This window comes from Culex quinquefasciatus, chromosome 1 (assembly GCF_015732765.1).
Source record: "Culex quinquefasciatus strain JHB chromosome 1, VPISU_Cqui_1.0_pri_paternal, whole genome shotgun sequence".
NCBI classification, from domain to species: domain Eukaryota; kingdom Metazoa; phylum Arthropoda; class Insecta; order Diptera; family Culicidae; genus Culex; species Culex quinquefasciatus.
In genome coordinates this window covers 102979702-103007111 of record NC_051861.1, presented here as the reverse complement: position 1 = coordinate 103007111, position 27410 = coordinate 102979702, and the positions used below count along the sequence as shown (strand labels likewise).

The following is a 27410-nucleotide window of genomic DNA, read 5'->3' as shown; positions in this document are numbered from 1 at the left end:
CCGTCGTGGTGGTGAAAAGTGTGTGTCCTGGGCTCGCCAGACAGTAGTGACAGAAAATTACTGCTTTTTTTTCGTTTGTCTCATCCTCTGAAGTCAGTTTTGCCAGTTTGGTTGAAGTGAATCAAGAGTGACATCGGTTCGGAGGAACTGTTGTAGCAGACGAGAAGAAGGAGGCTGCGCTCGGTTTGATGAAGTGAACCTGCTCAAAACTGGACAGATTGTCGTGTTGGTTGGTTCTTTTTTGTTTTTTTTTTTTGACTAGCTGGAGGGAATCAGACGAAAAAGATTGGTGAGTTTGGGGGTGGGGTTTGCATGTTGGTTAGTGCCAAAGGGAATTTTAAATGTTGTGATTTTGTAGGAAGTTCGGCTTTTGTTCAGTGATGAAAAAAATCAATATGAAAGTATTCATTGCTTAACTAGCTTTTTTTATAGGAAATTTTGTCTCAAATTCGCAAATAAGCAATTTTTCACTTAAACCGGAAATGGACTTTACTTTTTTTTTGGTTCAAAATTGATGGGGCTCTTCCTTATGATCAAAAAAGCAATTTTGTGTGATTAGTTCACCCATTCAAGGCTCCACAAAATTCTAACAGCTGTCCATACAAAAATGGTGCGTAAATATTCGAAAATCTGTAACCTTTGAAAGATTATTCTGATTGCTTTGGTGTCTTCGGCAAAGTTGTAAATATTGATGAGGACAATTCAGAACAAAATTGGCGCACGGACTTTTTTCTGTCGATTTTTAAATTAACTTTTACTTAAAAATAAAAACAATTTCCCGAAATTGTTATTTATTTTTGATTTATATATCAATAAAATTTCAATCAAAACAAAATTTTCTTCAGTTTTTCATGAAAAATCAAATTTGTAATCGAAAAATAATTTTCAGTTTTTTGATAATGTACACATTATCAAGATATAGCCACTTAAAGTTTAATTTTAACTGTAAAATTCTTTTTATCGATTTTTTAAAAATATTGACAATGATTGTTTTCGAAAAGTTCAAAAAATTTCAAAAAAAATCAAGGAATTTTTTTCCTACAACTTTGCCAAAGTTATCAAATCGATCACAAAATTCCTTCAAAATTACAAAATTTCGAACATTTACATACCATTTTTGTATGGAAAGCTGCTAAAATTGTTTGGAGCATTGTATGGTTCACACAAAATGGCTTTTTTGATCATAGAAAAGGCTCTCACAAATTTTGAGCAAAATAAATAAATAAAAATGGTCGAAATCGGCCGAAATAGTAGAGATTTGCTCAAATGCCATTAAAAAAAATTAGTCTCGAGTTTGAAATTATGCTTACATTTTTTATTATAAGACTCAGAAAATTCCCGAAATATGCTGAAAAATTGGCAATTAAGAATTGATTGCTGTTTGGGTGATTGCCACCATCATGGGCAAAATAGAAAAAATCAGAAAATTGCAAAAAAATCTAACGTAAACAATCCAATTTTAAGAATTTCTGTAGAATGTTTTTGAATTCAGAATCTGTCTTTACGTCTTATTATCATTATAAATATTTTGTTCCAAACATGTTTAAAATATTTTCATTAAATCGTGATTTAAAAAAATGGACAACTCTGCCCAAAAATTTATTCCGCTTTCGCTGGAAAATTCCCTGTTTTGTTCCCAAATAGCACCTTCACCAACAACTTTGCTGGAGACACCAAAATGATTCTGTTCTCAAGATATATATTTTTGAAAATTTAGATAGCATTTCAGTATGAGCAGGCCTCAAAAAAGTCTAAGACGAAAAAAATCATAACAAAATCGAGAGCTTACATTTTGAACAATGTATCCTTTTTTGAAAAGTGCATTTAAGCGTTAATCTAATTTCATAAATGGTATCGCAAAGTCCTCCATATATGATTATTTCTTCCAAAAATTTAAAAAATGTTCATAACTTTATGAAAAAACTAAAATATAAAGTTCAATTTCTCAGACAAAACCGTCATGTGACAAAATGAAAATTAACTACAAAATTTAAATAAAAAACAAAAACGACAAAAAATTATAAAAGTACATAAAACTTAATGACAATGAAAACTTATAAAATTACCCAAAATTTAAGTATTAAAAATTGTTGGGGAAAAACAATATTAAAAAAAAATGATTTTAACTTTTTTTTCCATGAAAATAATCTTAAGTTGTTGACAGTTTGAAATTTGAAGATATTATTTAAGGTTTTCAAAAAAGTTTCACATTATTTATTAAATCAAAAACGTGGAAAATGAAAAAAAGCAAATGTTTGTTAGTTGTTGCTTTTCCAACATTGAGTCATCCACAAATTACGTAGAATTTTAGGGAAAAGGAAAAAGAGAAAAGGGCGAGTGGCCTAAATTCCTCACAAAAATACGTCATTTGTGGATGGTGCTAATTTTTACAATTTTAAAGGATATCTTGAAAAATTAAGTTTGAATTATTTTCTAGATATTCGCATGTTTTTTGAAATTTTTGATATGAAAATGTATTTTTTCCTAATTTAATAAAACTTTTTAGATTTTGTTTTGAATTCAAACAATTTTGCAGGTCTGAAGTTTATAAAGAAGCGAAAAAAAACTGGAAAGTGTGTACTAAAACTGAAGTTCACAAAAATCGTATTTTTTCAAATAAAAAAAATCACACAGTAAAAAAATCTGTGTAAAATCGTATGCAAAAGCATGCACATTACCTTTGTGAGCAAAAGCATGTAATAAACGTGTACACAAAAAGCAGGTCTGTTCACCCCAAAAATAACATCAATCCGGCGTGAGTCATATTCAGATTACTAAGTCCGCAAACCAACCCGCTCGGAAAATACTAAAATGTTTTACAAAACTACGTATTTTCGAAAAAATACTCAAAATTTTGGTTTTACAAAATGGGTATCAAATGATCAGGATTTTTAATACATTTCGAAAATTTTAAAACATTTTTTTGAAAATACTAAAAATAATCACAAAAATACGTATTTTGGAAACAATACTTGAAATTTTAGTTTTTTACAATATGGTTAGCAAATGATCGGAATTTTTTTGTTTATTTCGAAAATGGTAAAATAAATTTATGAAATACTTTAAAAAAAATCACAAAACTACGTAAAAATTCTGAGTATTTTTTTCAAAAAATACGTAGTTTTGTGAAAAATTTAAGCATTTTCAAAAAAATTGTGTACTTTTCAAAAATTAAAAAATCCCGATCATTTGATACCCATAATATATTGTTAAATACTGAAATTTTGAGATTTTTTCGAAATTCGAGATTTTTCATGCATTTTGAAAATATTAAAACGTTTTTTTAAAAATACTTAAAAAATTCACAAAAATACGTATTTTCCAAACAATACATGAAATTTAAGTTTTTTTACAATATGGTCAGCAAATGATCGAGAGTTTTTCGTATGTTACGAAAATGGTAAAACAAATTTATGAAAATACTAAAACAAAAATCACAAACCAAAATCACACCAAAAAATTTGGTAAACTACGAAAAAGTTCTTAGTATTTTATTTTCAAAAATACAAAGTTTTGTGAAAAATTTAAGTATTTTCAAAAAAAATGTGTACATTCAAAAAATTCAGAAATCCCGATCATTTGATACCCATATTGTTGAAAACCAAAATTTTGAGTGTTTCTTACGAAATTCGGGATTTTTCATACATTTTGAAAATATTTAAACAATTTTTTGAAAATACTAAAAAAACACACACAAATACATATTTTCGAAACATTATTTGAAATTTTAGTTTTTTACAATCGGGATTTTTTCGCATGTTTCGAAAATAGTTTAACAAATTTATTAAATTACTTTAAAAAATTCATAAAACTTCGTAAAAGTTCTTAGTATTTTTATTCAAAAATACGTTGTTTTGTGAAAAATTTAAAATTTATAAAAATACAAAAAAAAATCACAAAACTACGTATAAATTTTGAGTATTTTTGTCAAAATACGTAGTTTTGTGAAAAATTTAAGTATTTTCAAAACGATTCTGTTCTTTCAAAAAATGAAAAAAATCTCGATGATTTGATACCCATATTGTTAAATACTGAAATTTTGAGATTTTTTTCGAAATTCGGGATTTTTCATGCATTTCGAAAAAAACAGAAACATTTTTTGGAAAATACTACAAAAATACATATTTTCTAAACAATACTTTAAATTTTAGTTTTTTTACAATATGGTCGGGATTTTTTCGTATATTTCGAATGTGATCGGGATTTTTTCGTATATTTCGAAAGTGGTAAAACAAATTTATGAAAATACTAAAAAATGTTGAGTGTTTTTTTTTCGAAAATGCTTAGTTTTGTGAAACATTTTAAGTGTTTCAAAAAAAATGTGTACTAACAAAAAATTATAAAAATCCCGACCATTTGATACCCATATACCCATTTAAATTTTGAGATTTTTTTCTAAAATACGTAGTTTCATGAAAATTGTGAGTATTTCCAAACATTTGTGTAATTTTCGTCAAAATGTATGAAAAAATCCCGTTCAGTTGCGACCTATATTGTAAAAACTAACTTAATCCACCTATGTGGTTGGTGCCTTCCTCACTTTTTTCCAAAAATGGGTTTGGACACAAATTTCGTCTAATTTCGTTAAGTTTCGGAATACAAAAAACACACATATTACTCAAGGGCTCATAAGTGGCATCTTAGGTGATCATAGCTTGAGGCAGGGTTACCTGATCTTCAATATTTTAGACTCGTTGGTGAGGTCTTTCGATTACCTAACCAACGATGGGTCGGATGATGGATCCGGACATTGTTTACATACATTTAAGTGAGATCCGGCTACAAAAAAGTACATAAATATCACTTAAGTGGTCAGAACTCGAGACAGGGTTGCCAGATCTTCAATGTTTTAGACTCGTTGGAAAGGTCTTTTGATTACCTAACCAACGATGGGTTGGATGATGGATCCGGACATTGTTTACATACATTTAAGTGAGATCCGGCTACAAAAAAGTACATAAATATTACTAAAGTGGTCAGAACTCGAGACAGGGTTGCCAGATCTTCAATGTTTTGGACTCGTTGGAAAGGTCTTTCGATTACCTAACCAACGATGGGTTGGATGATGGATCTGGACATTGTTTACATACATTTAAGTGAGATCCGGCTACAAAAAAGTACATAAATATCACTAAAGTGGTCAGAACTCGAGACAGGGTTGCCAGATCTTCAATGTTTTAGACTCGTTGGAAAGGTCTTTCGATTACCTAACCAACGATGGGTTGGATTATGGATCCGGACATTGTTTACATACATTTAAGTGAGATCCGGCTACAAAAAAGTACATAAATATCACTAAAGTGGTCAGAACTCGAGACAGGGTTGCCAGATCTTCAATGTTTTAGACTCGTTGGAAAGGTCTTTCGATTACCTAACCAACGATGGGTTGGATTATGGATCCGGACATTGTTTACATACATTTAAGTGAGATCCGGCTACAAAAAAGTACATAAATATCACTAATGTGGTCAGAACTCGAGACAGGGTTGCCAGATCTTCAATGTTTTAGACTCGTTGGAAAGGTCTTTCGATTACCTAACCAACGCTGGGTAGGATGATGGATCCGGACATTGTTTACATACATTTAAGTGAGATCCGGCTACAAAAAAGTACATAAATTTCACTAAAGTGGTCAGAACTCGAGACAGGGTTGCCAGATCTTCAATGTTTTGGACTCGTTGGAAAGGTCTTTCGATTACCTAACCAACGATGGGTTGGATTATGGATCCGGACATTGTTTACATACATTTAAGTGAGATCCGGCTACAAAAAAGTACATAAATATCACTAAAGTGGTCAGAACTCGAGACAGGGTTGCCAGATCTTCAATGTTTTAGACTCGTTGGAAAGGTCTTTCGATTACCTAACCAACGATGGGTTGGATTATGGATCCGGACATTGTTTACATACATTTAAGTGAGATCCGGCTACAAAAAAGTACATAAATATCACTAAAGTGGTCAGAACTCGAGACAGGGTTGCCAGATCTTCAATGTTTTAGACTCGTTGGAAAGGTCTTTCGATTACCTAACCAACGATGGGTTGGATTATGGATCCGGACATTGTTTACATACATTTAAGTGAGATCCGGCTACAAAAAAGTACATAAATATCACTAATGTGGTCAGAACTCGAGACAGGGTTGCCAGATCTTCAATGTTTTAGACTCGTTGGAAAGGTCTTTCGATTACCTAACCAACGCTGGGTAGGATGATGGATCCGGACATTGTTTACATACATTTAAGTGAGATCCGGCTACAAAAAAGTACATAAATTTCACTAAAGTGGTCAGAACTCGAGACAGGGTTGCCAGATCTTCAATGTTTTGGACTCGTTGGAAAGGTCTTTCGATTACCTAACCAACGATGGGTCGGATGATGGATCCGGACATTGTTTACATACATTTAAGTGAGATCCGGCTACAAAAAAGTACATAAATATCACTAAAGTGGTCAGAACTCGAGACAGGGTTGCCAGATCTTCAATGTTGTGGACTCGTTGGAAAGGTCTCTCGATTACCTAACCAACGATGGGTCGGATGAAGGATCCGGACATTGTTTACATACATTTAAATGAGATCCGGCTACAAAAAAGTACATAAATATCACTTAAGTGGTTATAACTCGAGACAGGTTTGCCAGATCCTCAATGTTGTAGATTCGTTGGAATGTTCTTTTGATTACCTAACCAACGATGGGTCGGATGATGGATCCGGACATTGTTTACATACAATGAGATCCGGCTACAAAAAAGTACATAAATATCACTTAAGTGGTCATAACTCGAGACAGGGTTGCCAGATCTTCAATGTTGTGGACTCGTTGGAAAGGTCTTTCAATTACCTAACCAACGATGGGTCGGATGAAGGATCCGGGCATTGTTTATATACATTTAAATGAGATCCGGCTACAATAAAGTACATAAATATCACTTAAGTGGTTATAACTCGAGACAAAGTTGCCAGATCTTCAATGTTGTAGACTCGTTGGAAAGGTCTTTCAATTACCTAACTAACGATGGGTCGGATGATGGATCCGAACATTGTTTACATACATTTAAATGAGATCCGGCTACAAAAAAGTACATAAATATCACTTAAGTGGTAATAACTCGAGACAGGGTTGCCAGATCTTCAATGTTGTGGACTCGTTGGAAAGGTCTTTTAATTACCTAAATAACGATATATAACATGATGATGTTTGGTTCAGTTTACTGCCATTTATTCAACATCCAAAAAATGCTAAAACACATTTTTATACATAACTTTTGAACTACTTATCGAAACTTCAAACAATTCAATAGCACCGTATGGGACCCTAAACCAAGTCGAATGCGACTGGTTTGGTCAAAATCGGTTCAACCAGTGCTGAGAAAACTGAGTGACATTATTGGTCACATACACACACACATACACACACACATACACACACACATACACACACACATACACACAGACATTTGTTCAGTTTTCGATTCTGAGTCGAAATGTATACATGTAGGTGGGTTTTCGAGCTTTTAATAAAAAGTTCAATTTTAGAGCAGGATTATAGCCTTACCTCAGTGAGGAAGGCAAAAACATAAAATTTGATTTTTTTTTTGTGAAAAAAACCTGATCATTTAATACCCGTATTGCTAATACAATGATCTTGAGATTTTTTTTCGAGTAAAAATTGCATTTTAAAAATACAGGAAAAATACGTACTTTTTTGAAAATTTTCATGTTATTATATTTGCAATGGATAGCTGGCATCATCACGATTCTAAAACACTTTATTTTTTTTAAAGTTTGAATTATTTTTCATAGGATAATAGCCAATGCCTCCCATATAGCCAAAATCCCATAAGCTCTATGCTTCAGTTTATGCACGCCACGGTTTTGCATCCCTCATATGCGGTGCTAAACCGAGGCATGACTGTAGGTTGTAGAGTTGGTCGAAACCTGCTAGTAAAAGTACACAAACTTAATAATATAACAGTATTAAGAAGATTGAAGAAAAATATAAAATGGGTGAAGAAAAAGCTGAAACATTTTTTTTTATATAAAATAAATATAGTAACAAATAAAGCGTTCATTTAACTTAAAACATAGAGCAATTCCATCAACTCTCAAAGGACATTCACACCACCGTGGTTTGTTTTCCCTTGCCCGCAGGGCCAGCGGCCTCTCCCCTTCACTCCATCCTTACACCCCCCCTCAAGATGCACAAAACACCCCCCCCCATTACAACCAACTTGTGCAAAATTGTGATAAGAGAGCCATCTGGGAACCGGTCTGCGGCTGCAACCCCAAAAATGTGGTATTTGTGCGAAAATCGGTGCGAAAATGTGACAACTTGCCCAAGGGGGGGGGGTCCACAACTTGGCGCGATAAGCGAATGGCCAATGAAAACCCCCCCACCCCTTCCTGCTCACCCCCAGAGCGAGAGTTGAACAAAAGTTTTTAATAAGCTGGAACTGGAGTTTTCATCGTCATCTGGTCAAACACCAGCTCGATTTTCCTCTGGGGAGGGGGGGGGGGGGATGGGGGTAAAGCAATGGAAAACTATTCGGCCCGATTTTGGGGGGCCACTTTTAACAAAATGGTGAAAGTGCACGCGACACAGAACAAAGTGAAAATTAATTTGGCCCCAGGGCAGATAAAGTTTTTCGAACGCGGGTGGGACAGCTTTACAGGTCGAAATTTGTGGTGAAAAAGTTTGGGAAATGTGATTTTATTGCACTTTTGCGAGTTGGATGATTTTAAATAGAGTCAAAAAAATCGTAACTTATAAAAAACCCCTTTCAATCTGCTCCAATTATCCACCTTTTCCGAAGCCCACTCGAAGAGCCTTCTTAACTGATTTATTTCTGACATTCGTTCGTTTCCAAAAAAAGAATAAATTTGAGCAAAAAAAAATGCACCGTTTTGTTTGGTCCAGCAGGCTCCATAACCCATTTTCGTGCGTTATTGAATTTTAAAAGGCTCTCCTCGCCGTTCGACCCATCATTTTATTGCATTAACTGCTCGGCGGAACAACCGAAAAAAAAAACACGAAAAAACGAGTAAATAAAAGCTCAACTCAATTTTCATTGCCGAGAGGAAGCCGTTAATTAATACTTCACCGCAAATATATAATAAGAAGAGAGAAGAAAAAAAAGCCGACGCTTAAAAATCGCTCGAAAAGTGTTTAAAATAATATAACTCTCCCCCTCCACCCACACCTCACCACCACAGCTTCTGAACAGGGGAGCTTTAAAGCTCACCGATCCGTTTCATGGGGGAGTAAAGAGAGCGAAATCACTCCACAGAGCCTACCACACTCGAGAGAGAGAGAGCGAGCGAGGTAGAATGAGAGTGCAGAGGGAGAAGAGGAAACGATCATTATCATAATTATGTTTATTATGAATGAATCCCTCCCCTCAGAGTGGTCGTTCTGTGCGGGGGAGAGGGAGGAAAATGACGGGGGATGTTCTGGGCAGAATTCAAAACCATCCAAATTAAACGTTCTGCTTTTTGGTGTGGTTTTGGGATGTTTTTTTTATGGGGCACGTTTGTGGAAGCCACTTTAAACGTCAACATTTGTCTTGGGGAAACGTTATTTTTGGCACAAGGTGTTACTAGGAGTTCTCAAATTCATTGTACAAATCCGATATTTAAATAAAAGTAAACTTTTTTTTTAGGAAACGTTTATTTTAAAGTTTAATGAGAAACCCATTTCGGGATCAATCGAACATCATATTTAAATTTGCAGAAATTCTTACCCATTTCGGGATCAATCGAACATCATATTTAAATTTGCAGAAATTCTTAGAAAAATACGAATTTTTATCTTTGAAATTTTTAATTTGAATTCTTGGAATACTTTTTAAATAAATAAGGCATATGCAAAATATGATAGAGCAATTCCAACTCAAATCAGGATTTTTTCTGGTACTTTTGTACCAGATCCTCTCCGATTTCAATGAAACTTTGTAGACATGTTTTCCTAGGCCTATATAAGCCATTTTTGTGTATATGGAGCCAATAGTACTCGAAAATAACATTTGAGAAGGGCGTAATTTATTTAAATATTTTTGTATTTTGCAATTTAAAAATTACTGTATCTCGAAGCCGTTGCATCGTATCAAAAAGTGGTCAAAGACAAACTTGTAGGAAATTGGACGGGCTTACTGAAAAAAAATACACTGAAACAAAGATACACGCCACATCTATGAGATTTTTAGATTTTTAAGTCTAAAACTTAAGTTTAAAGGTGATGTCACGATTTTTTTTCGTTCAAAATTTTTGAGGAAATAGCCTAAAATGTTACCAAAAGACTGAAGAAAAATGCAGGATGGTATGTCTCTGCTAAAAAAATACAAAAATCATTAACTTAAACTGTTTTTTTTTAAAGTGGTCTAAACGTCAAAATTTTTAAAAACCAGTAGCGGGGATCGATTCTCCAGACAATTTTACATAAAAGTCTCGATATTGTCCATTGTCCTATGTCCAATTTTTGGGAAGATACAGCGGTTTAAAAAATAAAAATGTTGAAAAAACGTGTTTTTTGTGGTTTTCAGCAATTTCTATATGACAGACTTGGTTTTTCAGTCTCGTAAATATTTTTACCGGAAAGCTCGTCCAATTTTCCACAACTTTGCCTTTGACAGCTTTTTGATTTATATCGTTTTTATATTTACGTAAGCAAATTTACTGTCCTGGTTTCTACCACACTGAAAAAAATATTCTATTTTCAGTTATTAGTAATGCAATTAAGCTTATATCTGTAAGCCCTTACATCCAATTAAAATGCTGTCATAGGCAAACTTATGGGAAATTGGATGAGCTTTCGGGTAAAAATATTTAAAAGACTGGAAAACCAAGTCTGTCAAATAAAAATTGCTGAAAACCACAAAAAAACCCGTTTTTTCAACATTTTTATTTTAAAACGTTACTTAATCCACCCTTAGGTGGTTGGCGCCTTCCTCACATTTAAGGGTGCTATCCAAAATGCAAAAAGTGCGTAAATAACACATAAGTGCTTATAACTTTTGATAGGGTTGTCAGATCTTCAATGTTTTGGACGCGTTGGAAAGCTCTTTTAAATACCTATCCAACAAAAGGTCGCATGAGAGATCCGGACAACGTTTTCATCAACATATCTGAGATCCGGCCTCCAAAAAGCGTATAAATAACACTTAAGTGCTTATAACTTTTGATAGGGTTGTCAGATCTTCAATGTCTTGGACCCGTTAGAAAGGTCTTTTAAATACCTTTCTGAAAATGTATAGCATGACGGGTTTTCTTACAAAAACCACCCTTTTTACAATCTTCCGGACTTTTGTTAAAATCGTTTTATTAGCATAACTTTTGAAGTACTTAACTAAACTGCATTATTTTTAATAGCGACTTATGGGACCCCAAGACGGATCGAATGACGCCAAAACGGACAAAATCGGTTCAGCCAATGTCGAGATAATCGAGTGACAATTTTTTGATCAACATCCCACCACACACACAGACATTTGCTCAGAATTTGATTCTGAGTCGATAGGTATACATGAAGGTGGGTCTAGAAGGTCTAATTGAGAAGTTCGTTTTTCGAGTGATTTTATAGCCTTTCCTCAGTAACGTGAGGAAGGCAAAACCGATACAGCGGTTCCCAAGGATTAGACATAGGACAATGGTCAATATGGAAACTTTTATGTAAAATTGTCTGAAGAATCGATCCCCACTACTGGTTTTTAAAAATTTTGACGTTTAGACCACTTATCAAAAAAACAGTTTTAGTAAATAATTTTTGTATTTTTTTAGGAGAGACATACCATCCTGCATTTTTCTTCGGTCTTTTGGTAACATTTTAGGATATTTCCTCAAAAATTTTGAACGAAAAAAAATCGTGACATTACCTTTAAATTAAAGTTTTAGACTTAAAAATCAAAAAATCTCATAGATGTGGCGTGTATTTTTGTTTCAGTGTATTTTTTTCAGTAAGCTCGTCCAATTTCCTACAAGTTTGTCTTTGACCATTTTTTGATACGATGCAACGGCTTCGAGATACAGTAATTTTTAAATTGCAAAATACAAAAATATTTAAATAACTTACGCCCTTCTCAAATTTTATTTTCGAGTACTATTGGCTCCATATACACAAAAATGGCTTATATAGGCCCAGGATAACATGTCTATAAAGTTTCATTGAAATCGGAGAGGGTCGGGTACACAGAAAAAAAAATCATGGTAATATTACATAATGTCAGAAAAAATATGTAATTTTACCTCTGGAAATGTGTAACTTTACCACTTTTCTGGTGTAATGTCACTTTTTCAATCTAAATTGAGGTAAAATTACATCATAAAAGAGGTAATATTCAACCTTCCAAAATTACAGCTTCCAAATTTACATTTTTTTTTCTGTGTACAAAAGTACCAGAAAAAAATCCTGATTTGAGCTGGAATTGCATACCGGAGATATAAATTCTTGATAAAAGAGTGATTTTTGGGGAAAATTCAAATCACAATCCAGACTCGATTATCCGAAGGCCTTGATAAAATTTCACTTCAGATAATCAGATCACGAAAAAAAAAGCCTTTTCTTTGATTGTTGACCCTTTTTTTGACCTCTAAACTACTCTAAGGTAATTTATAATTTTTATATCCAAGATGGCGACCAAAATAGTGGTGATGGAAAATTAAAAAAAAAAACATTTTTCAATTTAATATGCAACCAACCATGGAAATATCAGAGTTCGCTTGAGGCAGTGCAAGACACCAGAGGAACAGATTGATGTGATCGCACACTTGCTGACACATGGCACGAGAAAATGAGCATCTAAGACGATTATTTTATTATTATTTTTTTGTACTTCTGATCCTCGGTCCTAACCTGGTCACAGCACCTAAAAGGACCTAATAAAAATAAGCTGTGAAAAAAAAACCATTGAAATATGACTAAAATTGGGTTGCAGGACTCGAACTTGATGTTAAAAGTAAGAAAATAAAAAATACGAAAACATTTTTTTTGTTCGTAATTCGTTCATCCAAATCCCATACAAACCATCGGATTATCGATTCTGGACTGTACTGTCAACCAACATTTCAAAAATCAATCATTGACGAGATAAAAAAAAAATCACATTTGCTTTCGAAAATGACTCAACCTTTGATAAAAAGCATCGTTTAAAAAGCTTAAACATTTTTCACAATGCAATTTTAGGTATTTTAATCGAAAAAATGTTATTTTTTTTTGTAGTTCAAAAAATAATTCAAGAAAGAAAAGAATACCCTAAAAAATTTGTTTAAAAGCTTAAAAATTCTCGAAAAAATGTTTTTTTTTTTAAACTTTTTATTTATTGGACTACCGGTTGCAGAGCCACTTGAAGTTTAAATTTTGTGAAAAATAAGTTTTTCTCAGTGTCAAATTTTCAAATCGGGATACCGTTTGCCGGTACAGGATTTCAATTTATTTTTGGATTATTTTCCAACTGGAATGGTTTGTCTCAATATTGTTTGTTTTTAACATGCAGATGGTTCGATTATCATTGTTGAAATATTAAACTTTTTTGAAATTTTGTGCTCTTCGAAATAAAAATTAAAAAAAAAAATAAAATCAAGAGCAGCGATGGATGGAAAATCTTTTGACGCACGAAAGATCGGTAAAAATAATCATCTTGATTATTCGGCGGAACACCGATTTCACCACCTGCGCTTGCAGGTGTAACGTCACACGTCGAAAAATGACCTGTCACTTTTCGTTGATGGGCAATGTGTGTAGTCAAATAAAAAAAAATGTTTAAGTGGAGCTAACAAGGGGATTCACAAAAAATCTTCCACTGATTGATTGTAAAAAAAAATTTGCGATTAGTCCGAGTAACTTTCTGAAATGGACCAAAAAGTTTAGTTTGGATTTTTTATAGAAGTTGGACATGATTTTAACTGTAAGGATTTGTTAAATGAGCAAAAACTTTCATAAAGCTTTAATTTTTTAACATTGAGAATCGTTTTCGATAAATCGCAAGTTGAAAATGAAATCTAATCAAACATGACAACTAAGGGTCGTATCAACAATGTTCAAAAAAGCAAAATATAGAGAATTTTCTCAACTCTTCAAAATTATTTTTTTCAAAGGTGGGCAAACATGTGCACTAATTTCAAAAAATGGATAACTGCAACTATTTTCAAAAAGTCGTCTAAAAATGGATTGAACTTAAAAACGGTGCACTTTATCAAAATTTCACTTAAGTACTTTTTGATTACAAATTTGATCTCTACACCGAAAAATGAAGTTGAAAAATTTTTGCGACCAATATTTCGATTTTTTGAAATAATCAGTATTGATTAAAAAATTCATAACTCGGTCAAAGATTTTTTGCACAACCTGGAAATTTCTGAAAAGTTGGCATTTGATGTCCTCTAAAACATATCAAAAAATTAAAATTAACAAAATATCACCAAATATTTTTTTACCGTGTATCATTTTTTTCCAGTGTAGTATCCATACCTACAATTTTGCCGAAGACACCAAAACGATCAAAAAAATCCTCCAAAAGTACAGATTTTTGAATCTTCATACATCATTTTTGTACGGAGCTGCCAAATTTGTATGGAAAATTATATGAACAAACTAATAATACAAAATGGCTTCTTTGGGCATACCGAAGGCACCAAAAAAGTTTCAGTCGGATTAAAAAATACAAAAAAATTAAGAAAAAAGAAGTAGAAGCGATCTGGTCAACTCCGTGATAGTGATGTCAGATCTTTGAACCGAAAAACGGGACCCTTGCCTTGAAATTATGGGGGATTTTAATTAACTTCTGGAAGTGTTCCGAATTTAAGGAAAATTTGAGTTTTTTGTTCAGCTTTGTCCAAATTACCTGAAATGATATCCATTAGCAATAAAAAATACGGCATTGTAAAAAAAATGCCAGCCCACATTTCTCAGACAAACTTAAAACAATTCTCTGAAAAAATATATATGCTCTTTTAAAACTAAAAATTACCTCTGGAAAACCAGATTTCCCTAACCGCTGGCAGGCAGCGAAATTATGGGAAAGTAAAGCAGGCATCAGAATTGAATTATCAAAGTCTAATGGATTTGCAATCTTCCACAAAATTATCCTTCAAAGCTTCAAGAATGACAACCACCTGATCCAAAAAACTCACCAACCACCTGATGGTCAAATCAAGGTTTGTAGAGCGCATTCAACGCCACTTTGATTCCGAAGGAACTCGAGCGTGAAAGCACACAACACCACAAACAAAAAAAAAAGCTGGTAAAAGTGAAGAAGAATTGACCACCACCAGTCATGATTTATTGCTTCATGGTTCTGTTTTTGCAATTTGAAAGGTTTCTCGGCGGCGGCGAGCGACTTTGCGAAATGTTCGAGTACACTTGGCAATGAGGAGACCGGAGTCCGCGCCCCAAATTTGAACCCTAATTAAATTTGCGTTTACTTGGAGGGGGAGCTTCGGATTGACGCAATTGGCGCGGAAAATTTGCCAAGGAGGACACCTGCGCTCGAACTGGTTGAAAAGAGTGGGAGCTGAAAAGTAGAAGTCAGGTCCCGGAAGGTCAAGTCATGTCGGGGGTGACGGGAGGGGGGCGTCGTAGCCCCTCGTCAATGTCAGGCTGAAGGCTGACTTGTTGCAGGCGCGTCTCCTCAAGATGAAGGTTTTATTGGATGCAACAGGTCACGGGTGAAATAGATTGATGGAGGGGAAGGTAGAGAGATTAAGAAAGATTTATTTGGTTGAGAGACTAAATGGACTGAGTCTTAAACGAAACAAAATAAAAGAATAAAGAAAAGAAGACAAGAATACAAAGATAGAATAACAGAAGAACAGAATAACAGAAGAACAGAAGAACAGAAGAACAGAAAAACAGAAGAACAGAAGAGCAGAAGAACAGAAGAGCAGAAAAACAAAAGAACAAAAGTACAGTGAAGTAGAAAATCTTAAGAAAAAAAAGCATCAAATCTACCTCGATTCATAATATTCTTCACCTTACCTGTAAATAAAAAGAAAAAAATCAAATTAGTGCCAAAATCACAACAAAAATAGGTCCGAAAAATCTCATCACAAATACAAATCCCCGAAAAATATTTGTCCCGATTTACGCACGTAATGACTGGCTTTCTCCGCCCAACACAACTCTAATAAAACCACAGCAGCTGCTGCAGTCGTAATCCTCGGAAGTCCCAGAAATAGCCCTGCCAACACACCTACGGGTTGGTCATGTTCCATTTCCGGAGGATGTGCTGATTGATTAGATTTTGCACACTGTGGGTGGTAGGGTGAATTTACGGTACCTATTTTCGGACATGTCACGTGTGTGCAGTTTTGGTTTGTAACGTCTAGTAGTGAGCTAGCAAGGACGAGGACGGAAATGAGGGACAAACTAACCAAAACAACACGTACGCATCTCCCTAGGCTGAAATGAATCATTTCTCCGGATTCTGGGAAAAGAAATTGGGACGAGGAAAGTAGAAAAGAACAAAAAAAATGAAAATATGAAAAAAAAACATTTTTTTCAGGTTTCGCCTTGAAAAAATAAAATTGAAAAAAACAAATTGAAGCAATTTTCAAAATTTCACCAAAATGTGGTGGTAAATGTGTTGGATCATAGCCAAGTGTGAGATTCTAATGTAAAATTTTATGACAAACAACATTGTCGAAGACTGCAAAACGATCCGAATTTACCCTTAAGAGTTATTTGTTACTACCTAAAACATCAAGCCAGAAGGAATTCCTAATGAAGATTTTCTTTATTGTCACCATACCAAAATGGAACGTAAATATTCGAAAATTTGTACCTTTTGAAAAAAAAAATATTGATTTGGTGCCTTCGGCAAAGTTGTAGGTATTGATGAGGACTATTCAGAAAAAAATGTTGCACGGAAAAAATGGGTGATTTTTTAATTAACTTTTTTTAATAAAAATTCAATTTTGCAACATCCGTATTTTTTAATTTATGAAATTTTTCATATGTTTTAAGGGACAAAACCCTGCATCTTTTAAGCAATTCTGAAGAATGGACCAAAATTTGGGTGACGAGTTAATTAAGAGTTTAATTAAGTGCTCCGTTTTCAAAATATAGCCATTCAAAGTAAAATTTTGTCCGATAAATTCTGATTTCCGTGTAAATTATTTTAATCAAGACTAACATTTTAAAAGGCCCAATATTGAATATATGGCCCTTTTGAAGTTTCGGTCTAGATTCAACAACATTCAAAATATTGTTTTCGAAAATACCGGAAATTTTCACGAATGTTGCTGCGATATCGACATTCGAAAATGGAGGCTTGTTTTGGTGAGACTTCAAAAACATCAATTTTCCTTTTTTTGTACCCGTTGTATCTCAGCAACCAGTGCACAGTGGGAAAAAACGAGGCAAAAAACGGACTTAATTGATGGTGGTCATTTAGAACATTCAACAAAGATTTTTTCTCGTGAAAAATTCCGAGGGATCAATTGGTGATGGTGAGAATCCACCGAAATTTGCGTGAACCCCGTTTAAGGCTGGTTTACCCTGTTTTTTTTTTTATTAGTTTTAAATGTGTAACCGAATTTTTTTAAGATAAGCAAATATTTAAAAAAATAAACAAAAAAAATAAGACTAACATTTTCTGAAGTCAAAAATTCCTAGGAATCAATTTGTGATAGTGAGAACCCTTGGAATAGCCCGATTAACCCTATTTTTTACTGTTTTTATCGGTTTTAAATATGTTTCTGAAATGTCCAATACATTGACATAACTCCTTCTTACGTAAAAAAATGATCATCAACGGGGTTTACTCAAATTTCCGCGGGTTCTCACCATCACCAATCGATTCCTCGAAATTTTTCACGTAAGAAAAGTCTTGGTTGAAATTTCTAAATGACGGCCATCAATTAAGTCCGTTTTTTGACTCGGTTTTTTCCCACTGTGCAGTAGACCAAAATTTTATGTTTCTTAGACGAAATTTTCTGAACTTTTTGAAAGAAATTTTTTTTAAGCATGAACAATCATGAACACTATTTTAAAAAGTCAAACGACCGGAATTTTTCGGACAAAATTTAATTTTGGATAGCTATAATTTGAAAGACTTAACAAAAAAATGTAATGTTCTTTTCGATTACAAATTCGTTTTTACATAAAAATTTGATCAACATTTAGGTAAAAGATTCCAATTTTACATTTTACAAAAATCACTATTTAAACAAATCATAACTCGTCGGAAAAATGTTGGTTCATATTTCTGAATGGCTTAAAAGATGCGGGGTTTTGTCCTCTAAAACATATTGAAAAAAGAAAAAACAAAAAAAAAAGATTTTGGGAAATTGTAGTTTTTTGGAAAAAAGTTAATTAAACAATCACCAATTTGTTTTACGTCTACCTATTTGTTTCTGAAAAGTCCTCAACAATCGAATATTAACGTACCATTTTTGTATGAACAGCTGTGAGCCAAATAAAAAATACAAAAAATAAAAATGGTCGAAATGGGCCGATTTCGTATGTTCGACAAAATTAAGCTTAAATTTCAAATCAAACTTATGCACAAATATTAAAATGAACAAACAAATCATTGAAACAACCCGAGCAGACGGAAATAACTTGGGAATAACATTTTTTGATATTTAAAAATACTTGACCAATATATTATTAATAACAAGATTTGTAACAAGATTTGTTATTCGTCGTTATGATTTTTTGTTATTGGATTGTTATTGTAATAACAGACGAATAACATTTTAAGTTATTTTTGGAACAAATCTTTGTTATTATTTTTTGTTATTTTAACAACTAATCCGATCATCCCAATAACAGTTGGCGATATTCTTCCATAACAAAAAATGTTATTCCAAAGTTGTTTTGGCTTTCAATCAATATTAGACCAATAACAAATATTGTTATGATAGCATAAACTGTTATTTAACCCTTATGCAAAAATGGATTTTTCAAGAAGATTTCATAACAATTTCTGTTATTTTAACAGTATTTGTTATTGAAATGGCAAGAATTTTGTTATTACCGTTTGCCCGGGTAGCAAGTTTAAAAGTAAAACCATTCAAAAAAATTGAAAAAATACCGTATTTTTCGAAAATACTCAAACTCCAAACTTAATCTCCCAATTTTCACCCTTTCCGTCGCGAAATTCTCAGCAACAAAAATGTCGGCCTTTATCTCGTGATAACACAATCCCGTGTGACATTCTCTTTTTCTCTCTCTCTCATTTCTGCATTCACAAACATCTCCCGTCGACAAAGCGTAGTCACAAAAGCCGCTACAAAATTAAATTTTCCAACGCAGTTGAACGGAACATAGTCAGTGATCCATTCACAATCCCCTTCTCACGTTATATCATTGTGTGTTTTTTTTTCTGAGAAAACAAAAGAATCTTCGGCGAGTGTTAGTGAACGAGAAAGAGAGTGCTCATGATGGCAATCACGAGATTAAAGAAGATAACTCACAAGCTATAGTAATGGTCGCTAAACCATGTGATATTTTGATGCAGAAATCATCAAATAATTTATTCTATCACCCATTTACAATACTGCAAATGACGCCAAATTTTGTGTAAACCTTCACTACATTAAAACTTTTTCTGTTGAGTATTCTAATGTTCAAAAAATGATTTATTTTAAAAAAAATACTGAAATTTCAATAAGGCAGATGCAAATATTTTTCAAAGTTTTTCTCTGTGGCATTTTACATCGAAAATTCACAAAAATTCACAAGATTTTTGAATTAACTCAAACATGCTAAAACTGCTACGCAACGCAGAGATGCATTTAAAATTTGTTTCAGTTGTATGCACTTAAATTACCGTTGAAAATTTAAACTTTTTTGACCCTTGACTTTTCAGGACGATTTTGAACGTGGTGACAACAACTTTAAATTAAATTTGTACCACCCTTATTTGCAATATGTGTAGTAAACGGCGTGAGATTTTGTTTAGACTTTCACTACGTTAGAGTTTGAAGTGTAAAATACTCACAATTCATTAAAAATAATGGAACACAAATTTCCATAATTTCTGCAATATAGGCTAAAATGCCGCAAATTTTTTGAGTCATGACTACAAAATTGTTGTAAAAAATATGTATTTTGAACTTATGCTTCAAATGTAGTAAAAAATGCATGCTAATTATTGTGTCCTTTGAAACCAATGTTGCAAAATATTAAAATTTTATCATTTTTTTTTCTTTACGATAGGTTGATTCAAATAAATAATCGTCGTTTATCGCTGATAAATTTTATCGTATTACGATATCTTCGAATGTTAAAAAAGGTGATAATCTTTAAAAAAAAAACTTTGAAAGCATTAGAAAAATACCATTTTGATCAAACATCGTAGAAAAAATTACTTCACAATTCTAAACTTCTGAATTTCAGATCGAAACATAAGCAAGAGAAATGAATTTTGTAAATCAATTATTTTGTTTTATTTTATTTATTTCTAATTATTTCTTACCTAAATATTTTTAAGGTTCACTGAATCAAATTAAAAAAAATCAATAAAAACCAAATTTATTTGTTTTTGTATTTTAACAAACAATTTCATTTTTATTGACTATATTTTTCTCTCCCATCTTTCTTCCAGTGCCCAAGATTGCTTTTTCCACCTACAACCGCCAATCGGATGTCCCACCATGCCTTCCGGTGGCAATAAAAAATCGCCCGCTGCCGGCGGCTCCCGGGGCAAATCCTCTAAGAAAGCCCCTGCCGGTAATGAGGCAGCCGCTGCCGTCAACACTTCCGCTCAAACCAACGCCACCGGCGACGAGGACCAGAACTCGGGCTTTGCCGAATATTTGCGCTCCTCGCAAGGTAACGCGAAACCGAACAGGGTTTGTTGTTTTGGGTGCGGGGATTTTAACATGTTTTTTTTTTGTTTTTTGCTTTCAGGTTCTGAAATGCTGAAGCTGTTTGTGGTGGCCAACTCGATCGTGATGTTCCTGACGGTGGCCTGGCCACAGATGAAGAAGTCGTACGAGATGCTGATGTCGTACTTTGGGGAGGATGGGGAGGATGAGTTTTAAAGAACACAGTTTGTTAAGTGAATAAAGTGCAAAAACATGTTGTTGATAGCGTTGCGAAGTTTCTTTTTCGTGGGCATTGTGATCGGGTACAGTGCCGGCGTGTGGCGACTCATAAACGATTACTTTCGACACGAAGTGAAGACATTTATCGAGGAGGAAGCCAAAAAGAACAAGTACTTGTTGGAGGATCCCGTCAGGGGGGATGTTCCGCCGGAGGTGGTTGGCGAACACAATCCGGACCAACCGCCCAAGCCAGTGACTTCGAATCAAATGCTGGACGAACTAATCCTCAGCTTTGGACGACTGTTCACCACCAGAAACGAGCAAGAACTTTCCTCCAAGAAAGCGGGCAAGTTTCGTTAACGGCTAACAAATTGTGTTCTTATAAACCGATTTTCTTCCCCACAGAAACTCATCAAACTTTACCACCGACGATTCCGGGCCAATTTCCTCACAAAGTTGGACTTTCCAGCGACCCCCGGGGGGAATCGATGCCACAAGGTCAACAAATCGAATTCACACCCCCTCCGGAACCACCGCCACCACCAACCAAGAGGGATGCTAAAACAATAATCGAAAGTGATGAGTTTCCGAGAAGTTCGTCGACGATGATTACCACCGAGGAGGAGGAGGAGCAAGAGTGGGTTCGGTACTGGCAAAATCGGCACCAAGGAGGAGGAGAGGAGCAAGAGCAGTGTCGTCAGGGGTCAGTGATTGACAGTTGTGAACTTAATCGAGAGCCGGGCAGCTGAGCTGGGAACAGTAGGAGGGAGTATTCCGTATGCAAAAAAGGGGGGGGGGGTGCGTTGTTTGTGTTTGAGCAAAGTTAGAAGGACTTTTATGGGGAAAGTGTGGCGCAGAAGAGGGGAAGAACTGGTTGCAAATATGATAAATGGCTTGCTTTTTAGACGATGAAGAGAGCGTTATTTTCTGCGTTGAACAGAAGGCAAAGTTTGTGGCGAGTTGCTTCAAAGTTTGATGGATTATCCGGTCATTGTGTTACTTAGTTAAGCATTTATATAAATTGTTTGTAAAAGATGGTTAAAAGTGCAAATAAATAGTTTTTAAACAATATCTACACAGTAAATGAGTTTTATTTTAAGTTAATGATTGGTAAACAATTGGTATAAGTCAGCAGTCAAAATGATTCTATGGCAATTCAAGTAAACTGAGGAAAAATCCTAACAAAGACAAAATTTTCTGAATATTATCTAATTCGTGTTAGGGGAACAGCATCTAATTCCAGCGTGCCTCTAATGTTGGCAGGTCAGAACTTTGACTTGCAACTAAAGCTAAATAAAAGCGTTTTCAACTGAAATCGAGTGGTAAATAGCTCAATAAGAAGTGAGCAAGCAAGTTTCTACCAAAAGTTTTGCAAAATTAGTTGTTTAAATAGTGAAAATCAGCAAATTGGATGGAGTTAGGAGCGAGAGCTTAACCTGCCAAAGATACGAGAATTTCCCTATAATTTTGATTTTGCAATTCTGTCGTGAAACTACTTACTTTTCCTGTCATTCTTGAACGACGAAAAGCCTACTTTTCTGTACCAAAAATAACAGAATCGAATAGCAACACTTTTCACAATAAATGCTGAAAAGTTCTACTTTTCAGCACTGAAATGGGTGCTGAAAAGCTGAACTTTTCAGCACTTGTTTCGAAAAGCAACACTTTCCAACATTTTTTAGATTTAAACGGTTTATTGACAAAATACACGAAAATTTTACTTAAAATTTCACTCAATGGGTGTTTTTCGGAATTGCAAAAAATGTGGTATGGAACTCGTTGCAAAACTTGATTTTTTCAGCACTCTTCATATTTATTCAACTCGGTGAACCTCGTTGGATAAATGTACGACTCGTGCTGAAAAAATCCTCTTTTTGCAACTTGTTGCATAAACTACTATTATTTTACATATTTTCATTCAACAAATAAAATTTCTTGATCCACCTTCACCTGATTGGTGCCTTCCTCGTAGTGTAGTAGTGTTGAATCTAGAGCAAAATTGTAGCATGAGCAAGTTCTATGAAAAATATGAAAGGTAGACTGTAGTTTTCAATAATTATCTGTTAAAACTAGTTTTTCAATTGTAACCTTTGAATTGCTTAACAAAACTTTATAATTTTCAAGAGGAAAAACTGATCAACTGGATCGAACAATCAAGTTAACCACATAGAATTGAGAGTATATTGAATATTGTTTCACTACTTAAAAATATCCATGCAAAGTTACAAAAAACACGTGACATTAATGCAAAACACACATGTTAAGTAATTGCAAGTTGGAAAAGAAAATTTAATTTCCAATAAAATTACACGTTTTTGGTATTCTTACAGGTCTGTTGGGGAAGTGGTAGCGGTATCAATATATTTTTTATCTATTTTTTATGAAAATGACGTTTATTTGAAATTTTCAGTACACCATTCAATCGGATGTAGGTAGATCGAGAATCTCGACTCGAGATCCAAAAGGTTGAATTTGAAGATATTGAAAAAAACTAAATTTTGCTGAATTTAAATCTTTTTTCAAAATGTTTTATATGTTTATTTTAAACAATTTCATAGTCATTATATAAACAGTCACTTATAAAATTTGCGAAGATAATGGTCATTCAAGCATATTTTATCTATTTTTTTTTTTGTAAAATTTGTCCATACAGGTCTGAAAAGTTTTTCAAATAAATCTTTTAATGGTTTTAGAGAATGTTTTCGAATTGAAACAAGTTTTTTTAGATAATTTCAAAATAATTTCTTCATACTTCAGATTTAATGGTAGAACTGTTTGCAATAATAAGAAAGTAAAAAATATAAACATAGAAATAACAAGCCATTGTTTAAACATTTGCATGGAAAAAAGGTGTTTTAAAATGCATTTTACACTCGTTCAATTATTTTGAAATTATTAATTTTCAAAAAGTAAAAGATTTGACGATAACAATTTTTTTTGTAAAAAAAAACCTAAATATCGAAATTTTTCGAGAAATACAAAAGTCTTTTAAATCAACTCAAACATGCTGAATGTGATGCTGAACACCATGAAACGCATTTTAAATTAATTTCATCTCATTGTATTCAGATTGCTGCTCACATTTTTAAATTTTTAGAAAAAAAAAAGATTTTTCGAGCAAAAACTTTAAATAAAATTTGTACCAGCCAAACGAAATAGCCAAACATAAACAAGCAGATTTGGAAAATATTAAGGAAGTTGAATCAGATACTCTTCAAATATTGAAAAATAGAAATGATCTTATTTCCTCTACAAAAACATTTGAAAGATTAAAAAAAAGATTACGTCTCAAAGCGCAGGTCTTGCTCAGATTACAACCGAAGCAGAAAGCGCCCCCCTCCGTCGTAACAGAGAGCGGGAAATATGACACTTTGCTCACCTGTGCACAAACGAAGTGGCGTGGCTTGGCGAGAAATTGGTGGAAAACAAATGAATTAATTGTGAACCTCACATGTCTGCCAGTGTGTGTGTGTCAGTTGCTCATTTGTGTTTTCACTTTCGATCGCATATGGTTTTAAATTTTTAATTACTTTGTTTTCTTCACGTTTTTTTTCCTCCTTTCGAACTTTTGCTTTTGTTTTGCCCGTTTGATTGTGATTACCTACCTCGCTCTCTATGGAGGGGAAGAGTCAAACGATGACGGGGTTTGACGAAGACACACTCAGATATGTGGAAGTGAAATTGGAGAAATGGGCGGAATTGTATCACTTTCAGACGAAGAGCAGACAGACAAACTGAAGCTGTGCTGTGGCGTGGAGAAATGATGAAAGTCATCTCTCATGCACTCAGTGATAAAAATAGTGAAACAAAGTCATTATGTAAATGAAAAGCGAAGTGGGGAATAAGTTATAACATAGAGAAGAAACCGATGAAAAAGGGGGGAAAACAACAGATAATAAAAAAAAAACAGAAAAATAAATAAATGAAGAACAAAAGAACAGAAAAAATAGAAGAGAACAATAAAACCAATCTATACAAGCCTTGTTCAGACATGTTAAAACCTTTATCTACCTTCAATCCCAGTCAGCCTCCTCCATTCTTCAACAATCAAACCGTAATACGTGGACACCTCTTGCATTTCCCACACTTTCACGCAGACATTCTTCGCAAAACACATGTTCCGAGCGAATCCTGGCGAAGGCATGCAGAAGGATTGTTGAACATCAACCGTTTCTCCCCAGTACCTGCTGCAGCACTTAACAGAGGTCCACGTGTCCCCACGGGGTGCACACGTGAAGTTTTGCTACCCTTCTTCTCGTTTCCGACTTCTAACCAACCATCCGAACAAGAACACCGGGGGGAAATCTGTAAATCGCAAATACAAGATACAACCACCCGGCAAGCAAAAACACGTGTCCGGAATCACTTAATGCGATTCTCCAGTCCCGGGTCCTTGGCTTCCCGGGCAGACAATAGTAACAAAATTCATACCATTTCAATAACAAATACTGTTAAAATAACAGAAAGTGTTATGGAATCTTCTTGAAAAATCCATTTTTTGCATAAGAGTGGAATAACAGTTTATGTTATCATAATGAAATTTGTTATTGGACAGATATTAGTTGAAAGCCACAACAACTTTGGAATAACTTTTTTTGTTATGAAAGATTATCTCCAACTGTTATTAGGATGATCGGATTAGATGTTAAAATAAAAAAAAATAATAACAAAGATTTGTTCGAAGAATGACTTAAAAATTTAATTAGTCTGTTATTACAATAACCATCCAATAACAAAAAATGCATAACGACGAATAACAAATCTTGTTATAAACAACATAAAATGTTATTTGTCTAGTATTTTCAAATTTCTAAAAATGTTATTCTCAAGTTATTACCGTCTGCTCGGGAAGCTGTTTTGGGTTTCAACTAATATCAGACCAATAACAAATTTTGTTATGATAACATAAACTGCTATTAAAATCTTATGCAAAAATTGATTTTTCAAGAAGATTTCATAACACTGTCTGTTATTTTCACAATATTTGTCATTGCAAAGAAAGTGTTACAAGTATTTTATTACAATAACAATCCAACAACAACAAAAAATATAACGACGAATAATAAATCTTGTTATAAATAACACACATTGTTATTGGCCTAATATGTTCAAATATCAAAAAATGTCATTCCCATGTTATTTCCGTCTGTTCGGGTTGGAATGCGAGGATTGGGAAGTTGTCAGCTCGTTTACTGCTGCTGCAACTTCTTCGTCTCCCTTTCTCTCTATATCTAGATGATGCCGATGTTGGACAGATTGGTGTGTGGTTTATGGAGTGGAAACTTCATGTGGACGTGAAGTGCTTTTTGCAAGAAATTCTTTTAAAATTGCTGTACTTTAAATATTTTACATGACAATCACACAAAAAATAAAACAAAGAAGCTTCTAGCAAACGAGGTCCAGGCCAAATTGCAAAAGCTCCAAAAGCTTCAAAACAAGGCAATGAAAAGCATTTCGTAAACGTCGTCACGCCATTTTACGCTTGCTTTCTTTTTATCGTGAGATGGCATCAGCATCTTTTACGCGTTAGGCACTCGGATGATGATCGCCTCAATTAAATTAGCTGCAGATTAGCATCTTACACTGTGAAAAAAAACTAGCAGACTTTTCAAACCTTTGATGGTGAGAATCTTTTTAATTTTTTTTTTAATTTTTCGCAGTGCCATTTCTCAAACATCCAGTCACGTGGTAGGTCTCCAGCTTGATCTCTCACGTATCTCTGCCCATTGTTGTGGGGCCTCGAGGCGTTTCAGGGGCCTCGCTGCTGTGGCCATCGAAACAGGTGCTAATTTGTAGCCGTTACAGTTTGGCGTTTTGAGGGATTTGGTTTTTTGGCGCGGTACGTGACCAAACCACCATTATAGGCTGGCCAACGGCCTCAACGAAGAAGGTGATGGCGTTGTAATTATCAGAGCAGATCGATTCCCGCTGGAAGTTGAGGCATAAATTGAACCAGCTAATAAATATGGATATATAATATGGATTCGAGGTAGTTTTAAATTTGCGGAAAGTTTTCACTTCACTCCGGTAAGCCGACTCTGGGATATGTTTTCATTAACCTTTTTAATCTGCATGGTAAAGCAACATTTCTCCAGTCGTCAGCTGAACTGAGTGTGTGACGGTGAAAACTGGGCTTGAAACACTGAAGTTTGAATCCAGCGTCGTCATTTTTGGCAACTCACACACATCCGGAACGACGTTAAAGTTGATAGAGGTGATGCTCGGCAGCAAAACTTTGTGTCGGGGAAAATGTGGCAAATTATTAATTTCCAGGTAGACGAAGTTTTGACGTTGGTTAACTTAATGACAGCGTGTGAATACTGGACAAATTTTAACTTCTTTTCATATCCAATCTTTTCACTATTAAAAAAGAGAGCTGTTAACTGTATGGCGGTGACAACAGCTACGATGCCTTACCTGATAATTT

General features: G+C 34.1%; 2 protein-coding genes across 2 annotated transcripts; both read left to right on the top strand.

Annotated features, from left to right (window-relative positions):
• On the top strand, positions 1 to 21007 carry LOC6050704. Its single transcript, XM_038249458.1, has 3 exons — positions 1 to 289; positions 20542 to 20768; positions 20847 to 21007. The coding sequence occupies exons 2-3, from the start codon at positions 20591 to 20593 to the stop codon at positions 20978 to 20980; spliced, it is 312 nt and encodes a 103-aa protein (XP_038105386.1). The 5' UTR covers positions 1 to 289; positions 20542 to 20590; the 3' UTR covers positions 20981 to 21007.
• Positions 20992 to 22062, top strand: LOC6050703. The gene is made up of 2 exons (XM_038249456.1): positions 20992 to 21329; positions 21389 to 22062. The coding sequence occupies exons 1-2, from the start codon at positions 21017 to 21019 to the stop codon at positions 21730 to 21732; spliced, it is 657 nt and encodes a 218-aa protein (XP_038105384.1). The 5' UTR covers positions 20992 to 21016; the 3' UTR covers positions 21733 to 22062.
• Positions 22063 to 27410: the final 5348 nt, after the last annotated feature.